The 15,883-nt window shown below is 27.5% G+C and overlaps 1 protein-coding gene across 1 annotated transcript in view; it reads left to right on the top strand.

Moving 5' to 3' along the window:
• Nucleotides 1–14,284, top strand: part of LOC136085791 (uncharacterized) — a 103,630-nt gene extending 89,346 nt beyond the window's left edge. The window contains exons 8-9 of the mRNA XM_065807258.1: nt 2,511–3,264; nt 12,851–14,284. Coding sequence (XP_065663330.1) covers nt 2,511–3,264; nt 12,851–13,866 — 1,770 coding nt within the window. The 3' untranslated portion in view covers nt 13,867–14,284. The remainder of the gene's footprint in view (nt 1–2,510; nt 3,265–12,850) is intronic.
• The last annotated feature ends 1,599 nt before the right edge of the window (nt 14,285–15,883 follow it).

The raw sequence follows: 15,883 nt of genomic DNA, 5'->3' as shown, positions 1-15,883 counted from the left end.
AACACACAAAGCTACTTTTTGAACAGATGTCTTTACTAACATTGTTTGAACTAAATATATATAATGTTGTAAGTCTTATGTATAATAGCAATATGCAACAACTCCTTCAAAACAAAATCCAGAGTATAAATACCTGTTGCGCACAAATAGTACCCTTTTAGAGCTTTCATGCAAAACTAAGCTTGAGCAATTTAAAGTACTTATCGTGCACCTCATGTCTGGAATAAGTTTTTATTACTTAATCAAAATATTATTGACTTTGAAAACAAAAATGGCTTTAAAAAAACTATTAAAAAGAGTATTTTAAAGCATAAAAATTTACTCAATGATTTTTTCTAAATTTGTTCACTGCTAGCTTCTTATATAAACTCTTATTTTTTAATATACTTAAATACATTTTTCAAACATTGCGTTAGCAATAAACGTGGTAATATAAAGAAAAAGTAACGATATATGTTTGTATAATTGTTATCTTACATTTTAATACAATTATAATGTATCAATTTAACGTTAAAATTTTGTAAAATTTTTTTTATTAATTAAAAAATTTTTATATATGTGTATATATATGTATGACAATGTAAAGCGGTTCTTGATGATAAGACCTTTTGGTCTTCAGCAAGTTTCCCACGTTCTTTTTACAGTTCGTATTACAGAAGTTTGTTTATTATTTATGTTTGTGATTTTTTATATTTATATGTATATTCAATCTTAATGAATCTTTATTATGTAATCACGAAAATGTATACTATGGAACAAAAATAATTTATAAAAAAAAAAAAAAAACTTTAACTTTAAAACTTTTAATGTTTTTGCGTATGTAATGCTCAAATAGTGTAATGCTTCTTAACAAGGCTTGAATTAAATTAATAACATAGTCTATATACTTTTTAAATTTATTGTTTACTAAAACTTCTAAACTATACTAAAATTAAATATAATTCAAATTTGTTGAAAAAATCTAAGAAATAATCTAAAAAAGTAATAATAACTAAAACTTACAACCTAACCAATTTCAAAAAACTCTTAATGAAACGGTAAGTTATTATTATTAGGGGCTGTCCATAAACTGTCAACAAAATTAGAGGGAGGGGTTTCTGAATTTTTTTTTGTCATTTGTTGACAGGGGGAGGTCAAGACACGTTTACGTCATCAATGTTACCTTTTTTCATAAATTTAGTTACTTAAAAAGTTAGTCAGCATTTGCAGTCCTGTGTTACATACTCGCAACACCTTTAGTATTTTAACAAAGCAATTTATACTCCTACTTTGTAAAAACCGTGTTGTGCTTTAAAAAGACCTGCACACACAAGATGATTACTCGTAACATTTTGACATCGAATAAGCCTCACGAAGCTTGCAAGCTGCAGGTTGCCGACCCCTTATAATAACGTTTAAGTAATATAATGTAGACCATGTACTTACGTAAATCTGTTTTGTTTGCGCATTAGGCTAAAACTTTGTAAATTATAACTTTTGGCTCTTCTGACTCATTGGTTGCTGACCCTTGGTTTATACAATTAGTTAAATGCATTTTTTGTTTTACTAAACTCTATTATAAATAATTGGCTTTTACTGTAAAATTGAACTAGTTATAAAGTTAAAGTGAGGAGGATTGTCACATTGAAGTGTTGCATTATTTTGAAATATGTTCTAATTTAAATAAGGCTTAGAGATTTTTATAAACACCTTAATCTTTATTTTTTATGTTCGGAGTAAGTTTTTGTAGTTATAAACTGGAAATTTGTTTTTAAGTTAAAAGTTTATAATTTTTTTTCTATACCTTTTACTCTTATTCACTTTTTTTTCAGAGCAAGCATGACGTCATTTTAAATGGTTCTCTAAATAGCTTACTCTTTTTTGTTTTAGTTGTATGCTATTCCATTCAAAATATGGTTGTTGTTTTTTTTCCATTTGAATTTTTTTTTTTTAAAGGAGGGGGGAGGGGGGTTATTAAATTTTGACATAATTTTTTAGGTTGTCTAGAGAAGTTTGACAACTTATTGACAAGGAGGAGGGGGGAGGTAAAGAATGCCGGAAAATTGTTGACGTAATTAATGGACAGCCTCTTATGTTTTCAATGTTATTTTGAGATAAAGTAAAAAATGGCGCGTGCATTTAACTACTACCAAATAAAATATCTACGACAAGGTAACCATAATTTTTGACCGATAATTTTAAAACGAGATTTAATTTTAGTTGACATGTTTGTTTAATCTGTGTTTTATTATAAAACGACACAATTTGGAATGTAATTCAGACGTCTTTTGAACGTTTCACGCTGACCAAATAAATTATTTTGGTTCCAACAAGGTTTAGGGCGTTTCGGACGTAAACTAAACATAGAATTTTTGAAAATATCCGTCAAATTTTATAAATTTAAAATTTTTGAAAATATCCGTCAAATTTTATAAATCTAATATTTTTGAAAATATCCGTCAATTTTTATAATTTTAATATATTTAAAAAACTATGTGTAATTCTAATCTTTAGTTTTTATTTACCTTAAGCACGACTATATCGTTAAAAATGATAAACTGGCATACAAAGAGCATGATGGCATATCATACAATGTAGTTTATGGTTACAAAACATTATTTTCATATTATTTTGAGCATGATGAAGGCCGCATCAGTTCTGAAAGTCTTAACGAAGCTGTCAGTATTGGAATAAGGTGCGGAAGCTTTTCGTATGCTGAAATACCACATAGTTTTCGTTATATTATGGGAGTAAGTGGCACACTGAAAACACTATCTCAATCGGAAAAAAATATTATTGAAAGCTATGGAATTAAAAATTTTACCTATATTCCGTCTATTTTTGGAAAAAACAAACTTCATTTTGCCAAAGAAGCCGATACTTTTATTGAAAATAATGATGATTATTTTGCAAAACTCGACGAACACATTGAGCATTCCACAAAAACTAGCAATAAAGAAATCAAACGCCCTGTTTTAGTATTCTTTAATACAAAAACGTCTCTGATGGAGTTTTATAATTCAGAAAAACTAACTTTAAATAAAGAAAACATCCAAATTATAACAGAAGAAGTCTCCGAATCACCTAAAGAAAAAGAAATGCTAATCAAAAGAGCAACCATTTCAGGACAAATCACATTTCTGACTCGAGCTTTTGGACGTGGTACAGATTTTATATGCCATGATCAAAACGTAATTGCTAACCGTGGTGTACATGTTGTACAAACATTTTTTTCAGAAGAGTTGAGCGAACAAGTTCAAATTCAAGGCCGAACTGCTCGTCAAGGTATTAAACTTTTTAATAAGAATTTTAATAAACTTTGCGTGTATATATATATATATATATATATATATATATATATATATATATATATATATATATATATATATATATATATATATATATATATATATATATATATATATATTAATAAGAAAACATCAAACAATACGAGTTCTCTTAATATAAATAATAATTTAATTAAATAAAATAAAATAAAATTTGTATTAAGAGAATTTGTATTGTTTGATGTTTCTTATTAATATAACATACACTCTTATATATATATATGGCCAATTCCATAGTTCAGTGACGCATCATGCGGAGAGATTTTTTTTAATAGAAATTTTTCTATAACTCAAAAATAATTTTTTATTACTCTAAATCAATCTTGAATTAAAATTTTATAATATAAACTAAACACAATTGTATTAACATAACACTGCTACATAGCAAAAATTAAAACATGAGTTCAGTGACGCAACGCGGAAAAAAGTGTTTTTTTATCAGCATACTTTAAATGGAGTTTTCGCTGAAATTTTAATTTTTGCTTGACTTATTAGATTTTTTTGTTGTAATTTATTCATTTGGCAATAAGGTAGTCATATAAAAAGCCACAAACAATAAAGTTTTCATATCGTTGTATTTTACAGAAAAAAAACTATCAGTTCAGTGACGCAACGTTCAGTGACGAAACAAAAAGACGAAATTAAAATCATTTTAAAAACTTTTGTTATTTTGTAATGAATTTTAATTATACTCAAGTGAAAATAGCATCGGAACAACGTTATCATTCTGAACATAAAAATAATGTGATTTTGATATACCTTTGATTTTTCTTGAATAACTTAAAATTAAACTGAATCCAAGTTCATTTTTTTGTTGTCTTGTATCGTTTTCTGACATGTGAATTACAGATATTTGCAAATCTTGTTATGCTAACGCAAAATCTGCTGCTGACCTGATTTCGTATTGACTAGTTTTAACTCTCAGGGCTGCGATTCGCTTAAAAGTAGCTCCTATTCCGTCAACCACTCCTTTCCCGTGCATCGCTGCAAAGAAATGCCAGAAGAATTTTTTATGAAAACGTTTTTCAAACACAACCATTGCAGCCATAATGCTTTTGTTTTTGAACTGAGAAGTGGCATTATCGCTGAACATGTGTACTTGTTTGACTTGATCAGGAATAAAGTGAAGGATTTTGTCAATGTACGGTATAACGGAAGACTTAGTATGATCAGTTGAATTTGAAACTATGGCAAATGTTTTTAACTCAATGTTCCAGACTGCTAGGGTCATGATAGAAACTTGATTTTGACAAAAATGAGCCGCTTGTGGCTCATTTTGATAGAAACACCTAGCGTTTTCAGCCCAGTCAACTTGGATTACCGCAATTTTAGAATTAACACTCATCGAAACCTCCTTCAGTTTATTAAAAATTGTTGATTGGTTTTTCTTTACAAATGCGTGTTCAACGAACTTATCACATGTGTTGGATGAGTTCTGTTACAGTAGACTTTTTTGAAATTTTTTCAATGTTTGCATATGTTTTAGTTTCAGGCTTTCTCTACTCGTCCCAGTATACTTCGAAACCAAATGTATTAACAGTTTGCAAGTGTTTATCGAACTGTTTCATACCTTTGCATGCAACGCATTTGTCATAGGCGCAATCGTATGTGTACGGTTCACAAACAAAGTTATTTATCATTTCAGATCCAACTTTGATTGAAGGCGCTTGAATTGATTTTGTTAATGCATTTAAGGCAAATCGCATATTTAAATGCAAACTACAAACACAAACATTATGCGGAAATTTTGTAACTGATTTTACATTGTGTGGACGAAGGTCGCAAAATTTGCTGAGTCTAATTTTTATGTGCAGATGCTTTTCCTTGAATAACTCGAAAGCTTCTTTTAGCGTATAATATAAATGACGTATCTGAATATTGTTTGCTTTTCCGTCAGATAATTGAATTCGAGTGACATCTTTTTGTTTGGTGATATTTGGGAAACTTCATCTTCATTATAAAAGTTTACAACTGCTAAAACATCGCTTTCAGAAAGACCATACAGCTTTGAACATGCTGGAGGTAGACCCAAATTATCTTTACAAGCAGAGCTATTTAAAAGAATAGAAAGAATTTCAGATTGTTTCTCCTTTGAAGTTGGTAGTGCTTTTAAAACTTTTTTCAATGCTTTTCCTCTTTGTTGAACATTTTTAAAAGATGAGCTTGGTCTTTGATATTGATTTAAAAGTTTTCTTTTTAAAGCGCGACTTTTTAAAACTCTTATTTTTGCTTTAGCAGCATAAGCTGCTTTTTTATTAGGATCGGCTTTCAATTTTTCTCGATATCTCTTAGATCTAACTCTGGACATTTCTTTCTTTATATCAGCATTCCGAGAAACATAATTAGCTTGGTATTCTGCATAACGTTTTTTTTTACTTCTAATTTTGATTCCATTTCTTAAAAATTTACAACTTTATAAGAAAATGTTAACATAAATCCAAAAGTTTACTAATATTTACTAATAGCCCTTCACAATACTAAAATGCAAAAATTTATTCGAATTTGAAAAATTTGAAAACCCACAACGAAATCTGAACTTTTGGATGATATTTTGACTTCCTTACCGCGCTATTTTATAAAACGCTAATTATCACGTCGATGGGTTCAGTGACGCAACAGCTTTTAAACTATAACTATTTGTTAATACAATGCTTTTTGACCAATTTTTTTTTAGTAATGATTAAAAGTTTACATTAAAATATATAATTTCTAAAAAAACCTCGCCATAAAGCATAATTTTATTGCAATAATTAAACTTTTTTAGCTTTTAGTTCAGTGACGCAACGTAATTTTTGCAGATGTGTATGTGACAAAAAAACACTTGAATCATTTTTAAAGAGTAAAAGTTTTTTTACTCAAGACATATATGTAATCTCAAAGATTCTTTCTAAACAAAAATATGGATATGTTTTGTTTAAAATATTGCAATAACTCGCCCTCAAATTTTAGTCACTTTTTCGAATAATAAAAAGAACAAACAGTTGCTAACATTCATCAAATTTATCTACTCGGTTCAAACATTTTCTACTCAAAATTTATTTTAACAATAATTTTAAGGTGTTTAAACTATAATTAAAGAAATAAAACCTTTTGAAAAAAGAAATTTTAAACACGAAATTTATCTCTTCCATCGTGGAAATAGCCATATATATTAGGGCGGGCCAGTTTGTATGGAGCCAAAAAATTTGATTAGAGCCGCTCCCTAGGATGATTCTATGGACAATTCTAAGCAACTTTGGTGAAGGAACCATAGGTCTATCTCGATTTTCGAGTCTCCTACTTTTCAAAGAATGATTCTTTCCCCATAACATTATTTTGATTTAAAATTTGATTTTTTATTCATCGTTATATTATCTTTTTTATGTGTATATGGGGGGTTTTTGGGGTCAAGAAATTCATCTTGATTTTTACCTATGACCACCGCCAGAGGGCGTTTCATGCATTTAACTATTTTTCGTCTATTTTCCGAGAAAAATTACAAGTTTTTCGGTAAAATTGATCTTTATTTAATTTTTTTTAACAGAAATTCAACCTAAAAAATAAGAACATTTGTAAAAAAAAAAAAATGAATTTAGTGGAAGAAAAGCGAAATAAGTTATTTTTGAAAGTCTTTCTTGCTTTTAAGTCCTGAGGTATTTTGCACGGTTTTCTGATGTAACTGCCATAACACTGTGTCAACTTTTTTCTGAAACACGTTTAGAAACGCTAGCCAGCAATTGAACATGTCTTTCCGTTGCCTGTATGTGTACTGGAATTCTTCGATCAGGCAATGGTGGATCATCGTATTTTAAATATTGTTCCAAATGATCATACGTAATGCTATGCGTAAACGGTGGATCGAATAAGACATCATCTTTATTTAAATCAATCATATTCGTATAATCTGTACAATTTAAGTTTATCAAAGGTTTTTGATTAACTCTAAGATGTGCCGGGTCGTACGGATTTCTTCGGTATTGTAAAATTTTCTTGATTGCGATGTTTCGTGTCTCTTTTTTATCATCAAATAACATCGCTTACAAAATATTTTCGAAATGTGCATAATATGAATTGTCTTTAATGACATTATTCACAACTCCGCGTAGATTGGTATCCAACGAATAAATTTGTTAAATAATACACTACCGAAGACCACCGAATTATAGTACTTGATGTTAAAGTGCATCGGCACATACACTTTCATTATATATGTTGCCAGAATTTTCAAATTCCTTGATGGATTTTCAATTGACACATACAACCCCAACAATCTTTTCGCCTTAGTGAGCCAACGTGAATGCGCTATTGGTCCGCAGAAACAACACCATTTGAAATTGCATTGGCCATTTTATATAAGTACTATGAATCGGCGGATAATTCAAATGGATCTAAATCAGGTGGCATGTTCTCTAGCACGATTATCTCGAATTCATGTACAAGCTGAAAAAAAAAGAAATTAGATGAATTAAATGCAATTTTACCATTTAATAATGGAAATATTCGATGAGAAAAATGACAAATGATACATACCGGAAGATTTTCACATGTTTCAATTTGTTTGCCCAACGTTCCGGTTGTTGTTCGTGGTCCAGTGGTTGATGGTCTTTCCAAAGTGTCAAACAAATGACGAAATGGCAGCTCGTTGAAGTACAGAAGACACACAAACAAATGCAGCGGTCTATTCAAATGCGATTCAAATCGACGCAAAATCCCATTTCTTACTCCAGTGTTTGTTGGCTCACCATCACAGCATATGCCGATTAATGCATCGAGAGCAATTTCTTTTTCGACGAAGAATGCATTCAATGTCATCAATTTGTGTTCAGTATCTTCATTTTCAACTTTTGTGTAGCCTATCAATTGAGAATTTGGTTCCTTCAAAACAACTAGATGTGGTTCTTTCACGATCTTTGCATGGAACTTCTCATCGATTTTTTCCATTGTTAAAGCATCATTTTTTAGACCGTCGAATGAAAATACTATCAAATTGGATCATATCACTCGTTTCACTGGCGGAACATCTTGTGGATTTAAACTTGGCTCATCTGTATCAGTACTTGGTTCATATGCTAAATGGCTCTCTTCAACACTTGTTGATATTATTGTTGACGTTGGTGCTGGCTCTGCGAATTCCGGTATCGTCAATCTTCTGACATTAAACTGATCTTGCATGAACTCTTTCAAATGATCTGGAGTCAATCCATATGAGCATAATGCTGCCTTCAAGTCACATTGACATTTGCCGATGTAAAATAATTCTTTTGTAGATTACAAACGTTCTGAATGTGGCGATTTTTGGATGTTTAGTTTCGATTTGATACTTCTCAATCAATGTACCCAATTTTCTAACACTTTTTTTTTTTAGAATTTCAACATTAATTTGACTCCAAATTTTAATCAATTTGTCTGTTATGTGAGGTACGAATGTTTTATACAAAAACATATTGTTTTGCAGTTTAGCACGTTCGGTCAAGAAAAAAAAACATCCTAAAATATCCTGTTTCGTTGGCAGATTTAGTCCACTCAAATCACAAGATGCACTAAAAACAGCAACATCGTGCGAAGGCAAATGCTTCAAATGACTTTCAGTCCTCGTTGATGTTGTTGCGGTTTGCGATGTAGACGGCAATGCATTTGGATCCATTGTATACTTTTACTAAAAGAATTAAAAAATAACTGAAATTAGTATCTTTTAAAACATTTGGTTCGAATATATTTTTTCCACCTACAAATTGGTAAATACACAGTGGTAAAAATGGTGACAATTTTATTTATATTCAAATATCAAATTTTAATTTGAAACAAAAAACGAAAACTAATTAAATGACTCGAAGACGCTTTATTTACAAAACATAAACAAAAAAATACTCTCATATAAAATATTGTAGTAAATACGGACGATGATTATTATTTTTTAAGATTAATTTTATTCTCATTTCCAAAACTGAAAATTTATGTGTTAACACTCGCAGATTTTTCTAGAATGAATGAGCAACGGAAACAGTATATAGTTGATGGCGAAATGTCAAACGACATTTCGCCCATAAGGACCAGTTTGGTTTTTGGCTGCATGCTATACATTATTCCTACACACATTATTCCGGCATGCCATTTATACAAATATATTATTCCTACGCACATTATTCCTACATGCTATTATTCCTATTATTCCTACATATAAATACAATACAATTTTGAATTTCAACTATTCGCTGGCAGGAAATTTATAATTTACCTTCACTGGAATGATGCTCAAACACGAATGAACTGAACACTCATAAATGTCATTGTTGTTGTGCTCTGTCACAAAATATGTCGGTAATGATGTTTTACCGATGTTTCTTTTTTAAATAAATACGTTGTTGACTTGAAAGCAACAACACTTTGTCGATTTTTTTTCTCACTAAATTCATTTTTTTTTTTTTTTTCTTTTTTACACATGTTCTTAATTTATAGGTTAAATTTCTGTTGAAAAAAATAAAATAAAGATCAATTTTACAAATAAAACTTGTAATTTTTCTCGGAAAATAGACATAAAATAGTTAAAATATGCATGAAACGCCCTCTGGTGGTGGTCATAGGTAAAAATCAAGATGAGAAATGAATTTTTCGACCCCAAAAACCCCCTATATACACATACAAAAGATAATATAACGATGAATAAAAAATCGAATTTTGAATCAAAATGATGTTATAGGGAAAGAATCATTTTTCGAAAAGTGGGAGACTCGAAAATCGAGATAGACCTTTGGCTCCTTCACCAAAGTTACTTAGAATCGCCCATAGAATCATCCTAGGGGGCGGCTCTAATCGACAAAAATTTTGGCCTCCTCTAATATATATATATATATATATATATATATATATATATATATATATATATATATATATATATATATATTATCTTATTAAAAAAATGAAAAAATATGGTTTAAAAAAAAAAATTTTTAATGGTTCACCAGTTATTTAAATAATAGACAGCAATGTGTCATAATTGACAATATTTTTAATTCAAAGCTATTAAAAATTAAATGTGGTGTTCCACAGGGATCAATTCTTGCCCCATTGTTGTTCCTTATATACATTAACAACCTTCCTAAAGCTACAAATCTTGATTGCATTATGTTTGCAGATGATACAAATCTGTTTTATTCATCTTCTTCAATTGATGACCTTTTTGACAAAGACAACCTTAAGCTTTATCAACTTAAAACATGGTTCAGTGCTAATAAGTTGTCAATAAACGTACAAAAAGCCAAATATATTTTATTTCATTCAAAGCAACAAAAAAAGTCACTTCCATCAATTCTTCCCTCTCTAAATATCGATTTTAACAATATTGAAAGAACCCAAACAATTAAATTTCTTGGAGTGGTTATAGACGAAAATGTTTCATGGACAGCCCAAATAAAGGCCATCAACCCTCAAATATCTAAAAATCTTGATTTGCTTTTCAAAGCTAGACCACTTTTATCCCAAAAAAACTAAAAAAATTCTTTGCTTTTCATTTATACATAGTCATCTTACATACGCTAATATTGCTTTGGGAAGCACACACAAGACAAAATTAATGTCTCTTTATCGACGCCAGGAACATACTTCTAGAATAATAAATCATAAAAACAAACATACACATGCTAAACCTCTATTAAAAGAAATGAAAGCGCTAAACATTTATCAAATCAATACCTATGCTAATATACTATTTATGCTAAAATATAAAATGGGATTAGTACCTTTATCTTTAACAAAAAACATCTTTTATTCAATTACCAATAAGTTTAGCACTAGAGCAACTGGTAACTTTATCGTACCCCGAAAAAATACAAAAAACTCTCAATTCTCTAGCTCTTATCGCGGCCCCTATTTTTATAACAAATTAATTCCGAAATACACCTTAATTACTCTTCCTGATAATATATTTTCTTTAAAGTCAAAACTTAAAAATCTTGTTCTTAATATAGATAATTACATAGAATTGTCCTAGTTCACATGATAAAAAAAAATTTGAACTAAAATAATCTACAATGTGAGAAAAGTCTGATTTATATTTATATATCAATATATATATATATATATATATATATATATATATATATATATATATATATATATATATATATATATCAATATATATATATATATATATATATCAGTATATATATATATATATATATATATATATATATATATATATATCAATATATATATATATATACATATATATATATATATATATATATATATATATCAAAATATATATATATATCAATATGTATATAATATATATATATATATATATATATATATCAATATGTATACATATATATATATATATATATATATATATATATATATATCAATATGTATATATATATATATATATATATATATATATCAATATATATATATATATATATATATCAATTTATATATATTTATATATATACATCAATATTTATATCAATATATATTTATATATATATATATATATACATATATATGTATATATATATATATATATACATATATATATATATATATATATATATATATATATATATATATATACATATATCAATATATATATATATATATATATATATATATATATACATATATCAATATATATATATATATATATATACATATATCAATATATATATATATATATATATATATATATATATATATATATACATATACATATATATATATATATATATACATATATATATATATATATATATAAATATATATAAATATATATATATATACATATATATATATATATATATATATATATACATATATATATATATATATATTTATATATATATATATGTATATATATATTATTGTTTTTTAGATATATTAAATTGATATATCTAAAAAACATTAAAAAACAAAAAAAATAAATGAAACAAAAAAAAATATAATAAAATACACACATACAAATCATAATTCAACTAGAAAAAGAAAAGAAAAAATTTTATCACAATATTCAAAATTTTTGTGCTTAAGAATCACAATGTTTATGTGTATCTTGCGTAACACCCCATGGTTCTCGGCGATAAGACTTATTTAGTCTTCTTCGAGTTCCCTATAACAATATAATTTATCTTAACAAGTCCTTCATAAAATATTCAACTAATGCTTCCTAAATTTATTTTTATTTTTTATTTCAATTGTTTCTTTTTTTTTAACTGAGTGTTATTTTTTCTGTTGGTATTTTATCAGTATTTGGTTAATATGTATATATATAGTAAATCAAACACACATACATACATACATACATACATACATACATACATACATACATACATACATACATACATACATACATACATACATACAAACATACATACATACATACATACATACATACATACATACATACATACATACATACATACATACATACATACATACATACATACATACATACATACATACATACATACATACATACATACATACATACATACATACATACATACTAGCTTGAACTAAAATAATTGCTTTTTTTTTAAAAAAAAAAAAAGGCAAAGATGGTTCTTTCAGTATGGTTTTGCGAGATAGCGATCTTGAAAAGTATCTGGGAGTTAATTATTCTAAAATAATTTGCGAGCTACGGGATAGAAAAGAAATTTACAAGAGTTTGAATTCAAATCGAAAGCAGCTCTTTGACTCAACCTACTCAAATGTAAACACAATGGTAAACGAGGCAAAAAAAGAGCATTTAATAGGAGAAAAGTTTGTTAATTATCTAAATAATAATGAAATCAACGAAATTAAAGCATTCCTCAAAGAGAGAAACATAGGATCTTCAAACAGCCTAACTTATTCGCGTACTATTTGTCTAATGGACGCTACAGGCTCTATGGGTTGTTTATTAAACAAAGCTAAAGCTACTGTTGGTACCATGTTCGAGAGGGCTTCCACTATTTTAACTGAGACATTTATTCCAGTTGACTCATTTCAAATGCAATTTGCAGTGTATCGAGATTACGATTGCTTGAGTGATGGAATTTTACAGTACTCACCTTGGGAAACGAAACCCGAAAATTTAAGGTTTTTTATGGATAAAATATCAGCACATGGTGGCGGTGATTATGAGGAAGCAATTGAAATTGGCTTGTGGCACGTTAATAGAGAAAATGAAGAACATACAGTTAATCAAGTCATACTGATTGGTGATGCGCCTGCTAAAACAAAAGATCAAATTGTAGAATATCGAAATAAAAAAGGAGAAAAATATTGGAAAAGAACTAGTTATAAAATTCCTACTTTCTATAAAGACGAAGTAGAAAAACTGAAAAATAGTGGAATAGTGGTTCATACTTTTTACCTTCACGATGGAGCAAAGTTAAATTTTCAAGAAATTTCAACAGAAACTGGAGGATTATGCGAACCATTAAACATTGACTCAATAGACGGAGCTGATGTTCTAACAGACATTGTTACACGTCGTATATTGGGTAACGTTGGTCAGTTGAGGGGAAAAGGAAATGAGTTGGAAAACGCCTACAACCTTAGATACAATAAATCATACAAATAGTTTGTATGGTGTATAAATAAATACAATGATATATTTTTTATTTTTAACTTTATTTTGGTGTTTAACTTTTATTGTTTTATCAAGAAATGTTAACTTTTAGCATTTTGAGCTTTTTAAGCTGAGCTTTTTTGTTTAAATATTCTTAAATTGTTCAATATTGATATTTTAATTAAAAATTAACCGATGGAACAGCTCTTTTAATTAATTAAATGTAAAAAAATCGAATCACTTTTAGGCGTGAATAACTTTACATAAGTCAATTAAAAATATATACTTTACATACATTTAAAAGAAATTTTTTTTTCTGAATAACGCTATATTTCATGTAAAATGTAGTTACATAACTTTAATTTTAAAATGCATCACTTTTATTCAAAAAGTAAATTATTTTTATGAGTGAAAGTAATTAACTTAAAAAGATGTTTACTTTTACTTGCAGGCGTAAATTACTTTTATAAAAAGTTTAGGGGTCGTCCATAAATTACTTCATGCAAATTTCGACTGTTTTTGACCATCACCCCCGTCGTCACAAAATCTTAACATTTAGTAGCAAGTTTTGTATAAGTCGTCACAAAACCACTAACCCCCTTTCGATCCCCCTCTCCTCTTTAGAGCGTGACGTAATTTACGGGCTATAAAATAATTCATATTTTACTTATAAAAGCAGTTTAACTTGATTTGTGAATAATTTTTTTATACGTAAAAATAAATTATTTATTACGTAAATATAATATTTTTAAAAAATATCACTTACTTTGAAAAGTAAGCTGCATCATGATGATAAATTACTTATAAGTGCAAAAATTAATTAACAAGCAAAGGTAGATTAATTTTTAAAAGAATGTTGTTGCCATTATAAATAAACGCAAACTTAGTCTTTGAAATATCATACTTTACTTTGTAAATAAGTAAAAAGTAAGCTATTTCATCTACATAATTGAATAACAAAGTCATTTCACGTTGTTTCAACGTATAGATTTATAAGATAAGTAGCGTATTCATAAGAATTGCTTGCTCTTGGTACTTCTTGGTTTAATTTCTAGAAACTATTTTGAAATTCCGGCTTTTTTTTGTTGTGGGGCAATATAAATGGATATCTGCTTGTATATAGTATGAAGGGTACGGTAAGGTTGCTAACATTGGACAAGCTCCTAATTGTAGTTCAGTAGTATGTCATTTTTAATACAACACATAAAAAATATTTTGATTAAATTTTTATTTTTATTTTATAGAACTAATCAATCTAATGTTCTTTTTTGCATATGAAATTGGATTTTGACAACATAGATCCCATATTGCTCTATGTTCTTTTTGTTAATTTTTTTTTTTTTGAGTTCAAATAGTGTATTATTATGGGCATGAGTATATTCTTTTTTAATTATATTTGAATAGTAGCTTACATAGATATAAATGTATATTCTTTTTAACCATATTTACGTGAAGGCCTAGTTTATGTAAATTCAAAACAAATTCTAATATATTAATTAAAATACAATATTTTGATTTCTAATTTCTTAATAAACTCAAAACGACTCTAGTCACATAAGATCTTGAGTTGTACCAACGCTATAACTTTTACGGTCTTAAAGTATTTGAAAAATTTAACGTGTCTTTAAAAAATTTAAGACTTTTGCGAATTCCGAAATGTTATAATAGACACGGACAGCCTAAAAAGCCTTATTCTAAAAAGCCGAAATGCCGATAAAAATGGCTCAATAACAGATCTACGATAACCGTAAAAATCGACAACAAAAAACTAAGTATTCCCCAGATATTTTATTACACTTTAAGCTTCTGCTCTTTTAACTCGCAAATAGCTGTAAAAAAAAAACATTAAAAATTTTTACCTTATTATTTAAATAATGATTGTATAATTATTTCTAAATTTCTTTCCCAATTTTATATCAAGTGGTATATATATATATATATATATATATATATATATATATATATATATATATATATATATATATATATATATATATATATATATATATATATATATATATATAGTATA

The sequence above is a fragment of the Hydra vulgaris genome, chromosome 10 (genome assembly GCF_038396675.1).
Source record: "Hydra vulgaris chromosome 10, alternate assembly HydraT2T_AEP".
Classification (NCBI taxonomy): Eukaryota; Metazoa; Cnidaria; class Hydrozoa; order Anthoathecata; family Hydridae; genus Hydra; species Hydra vulgaris.
The sequence above is the reverse complement of the archived record's forward strand: the minus strand, read 5'-3'. Positions and strand labels throughout refer to the sequence as shown.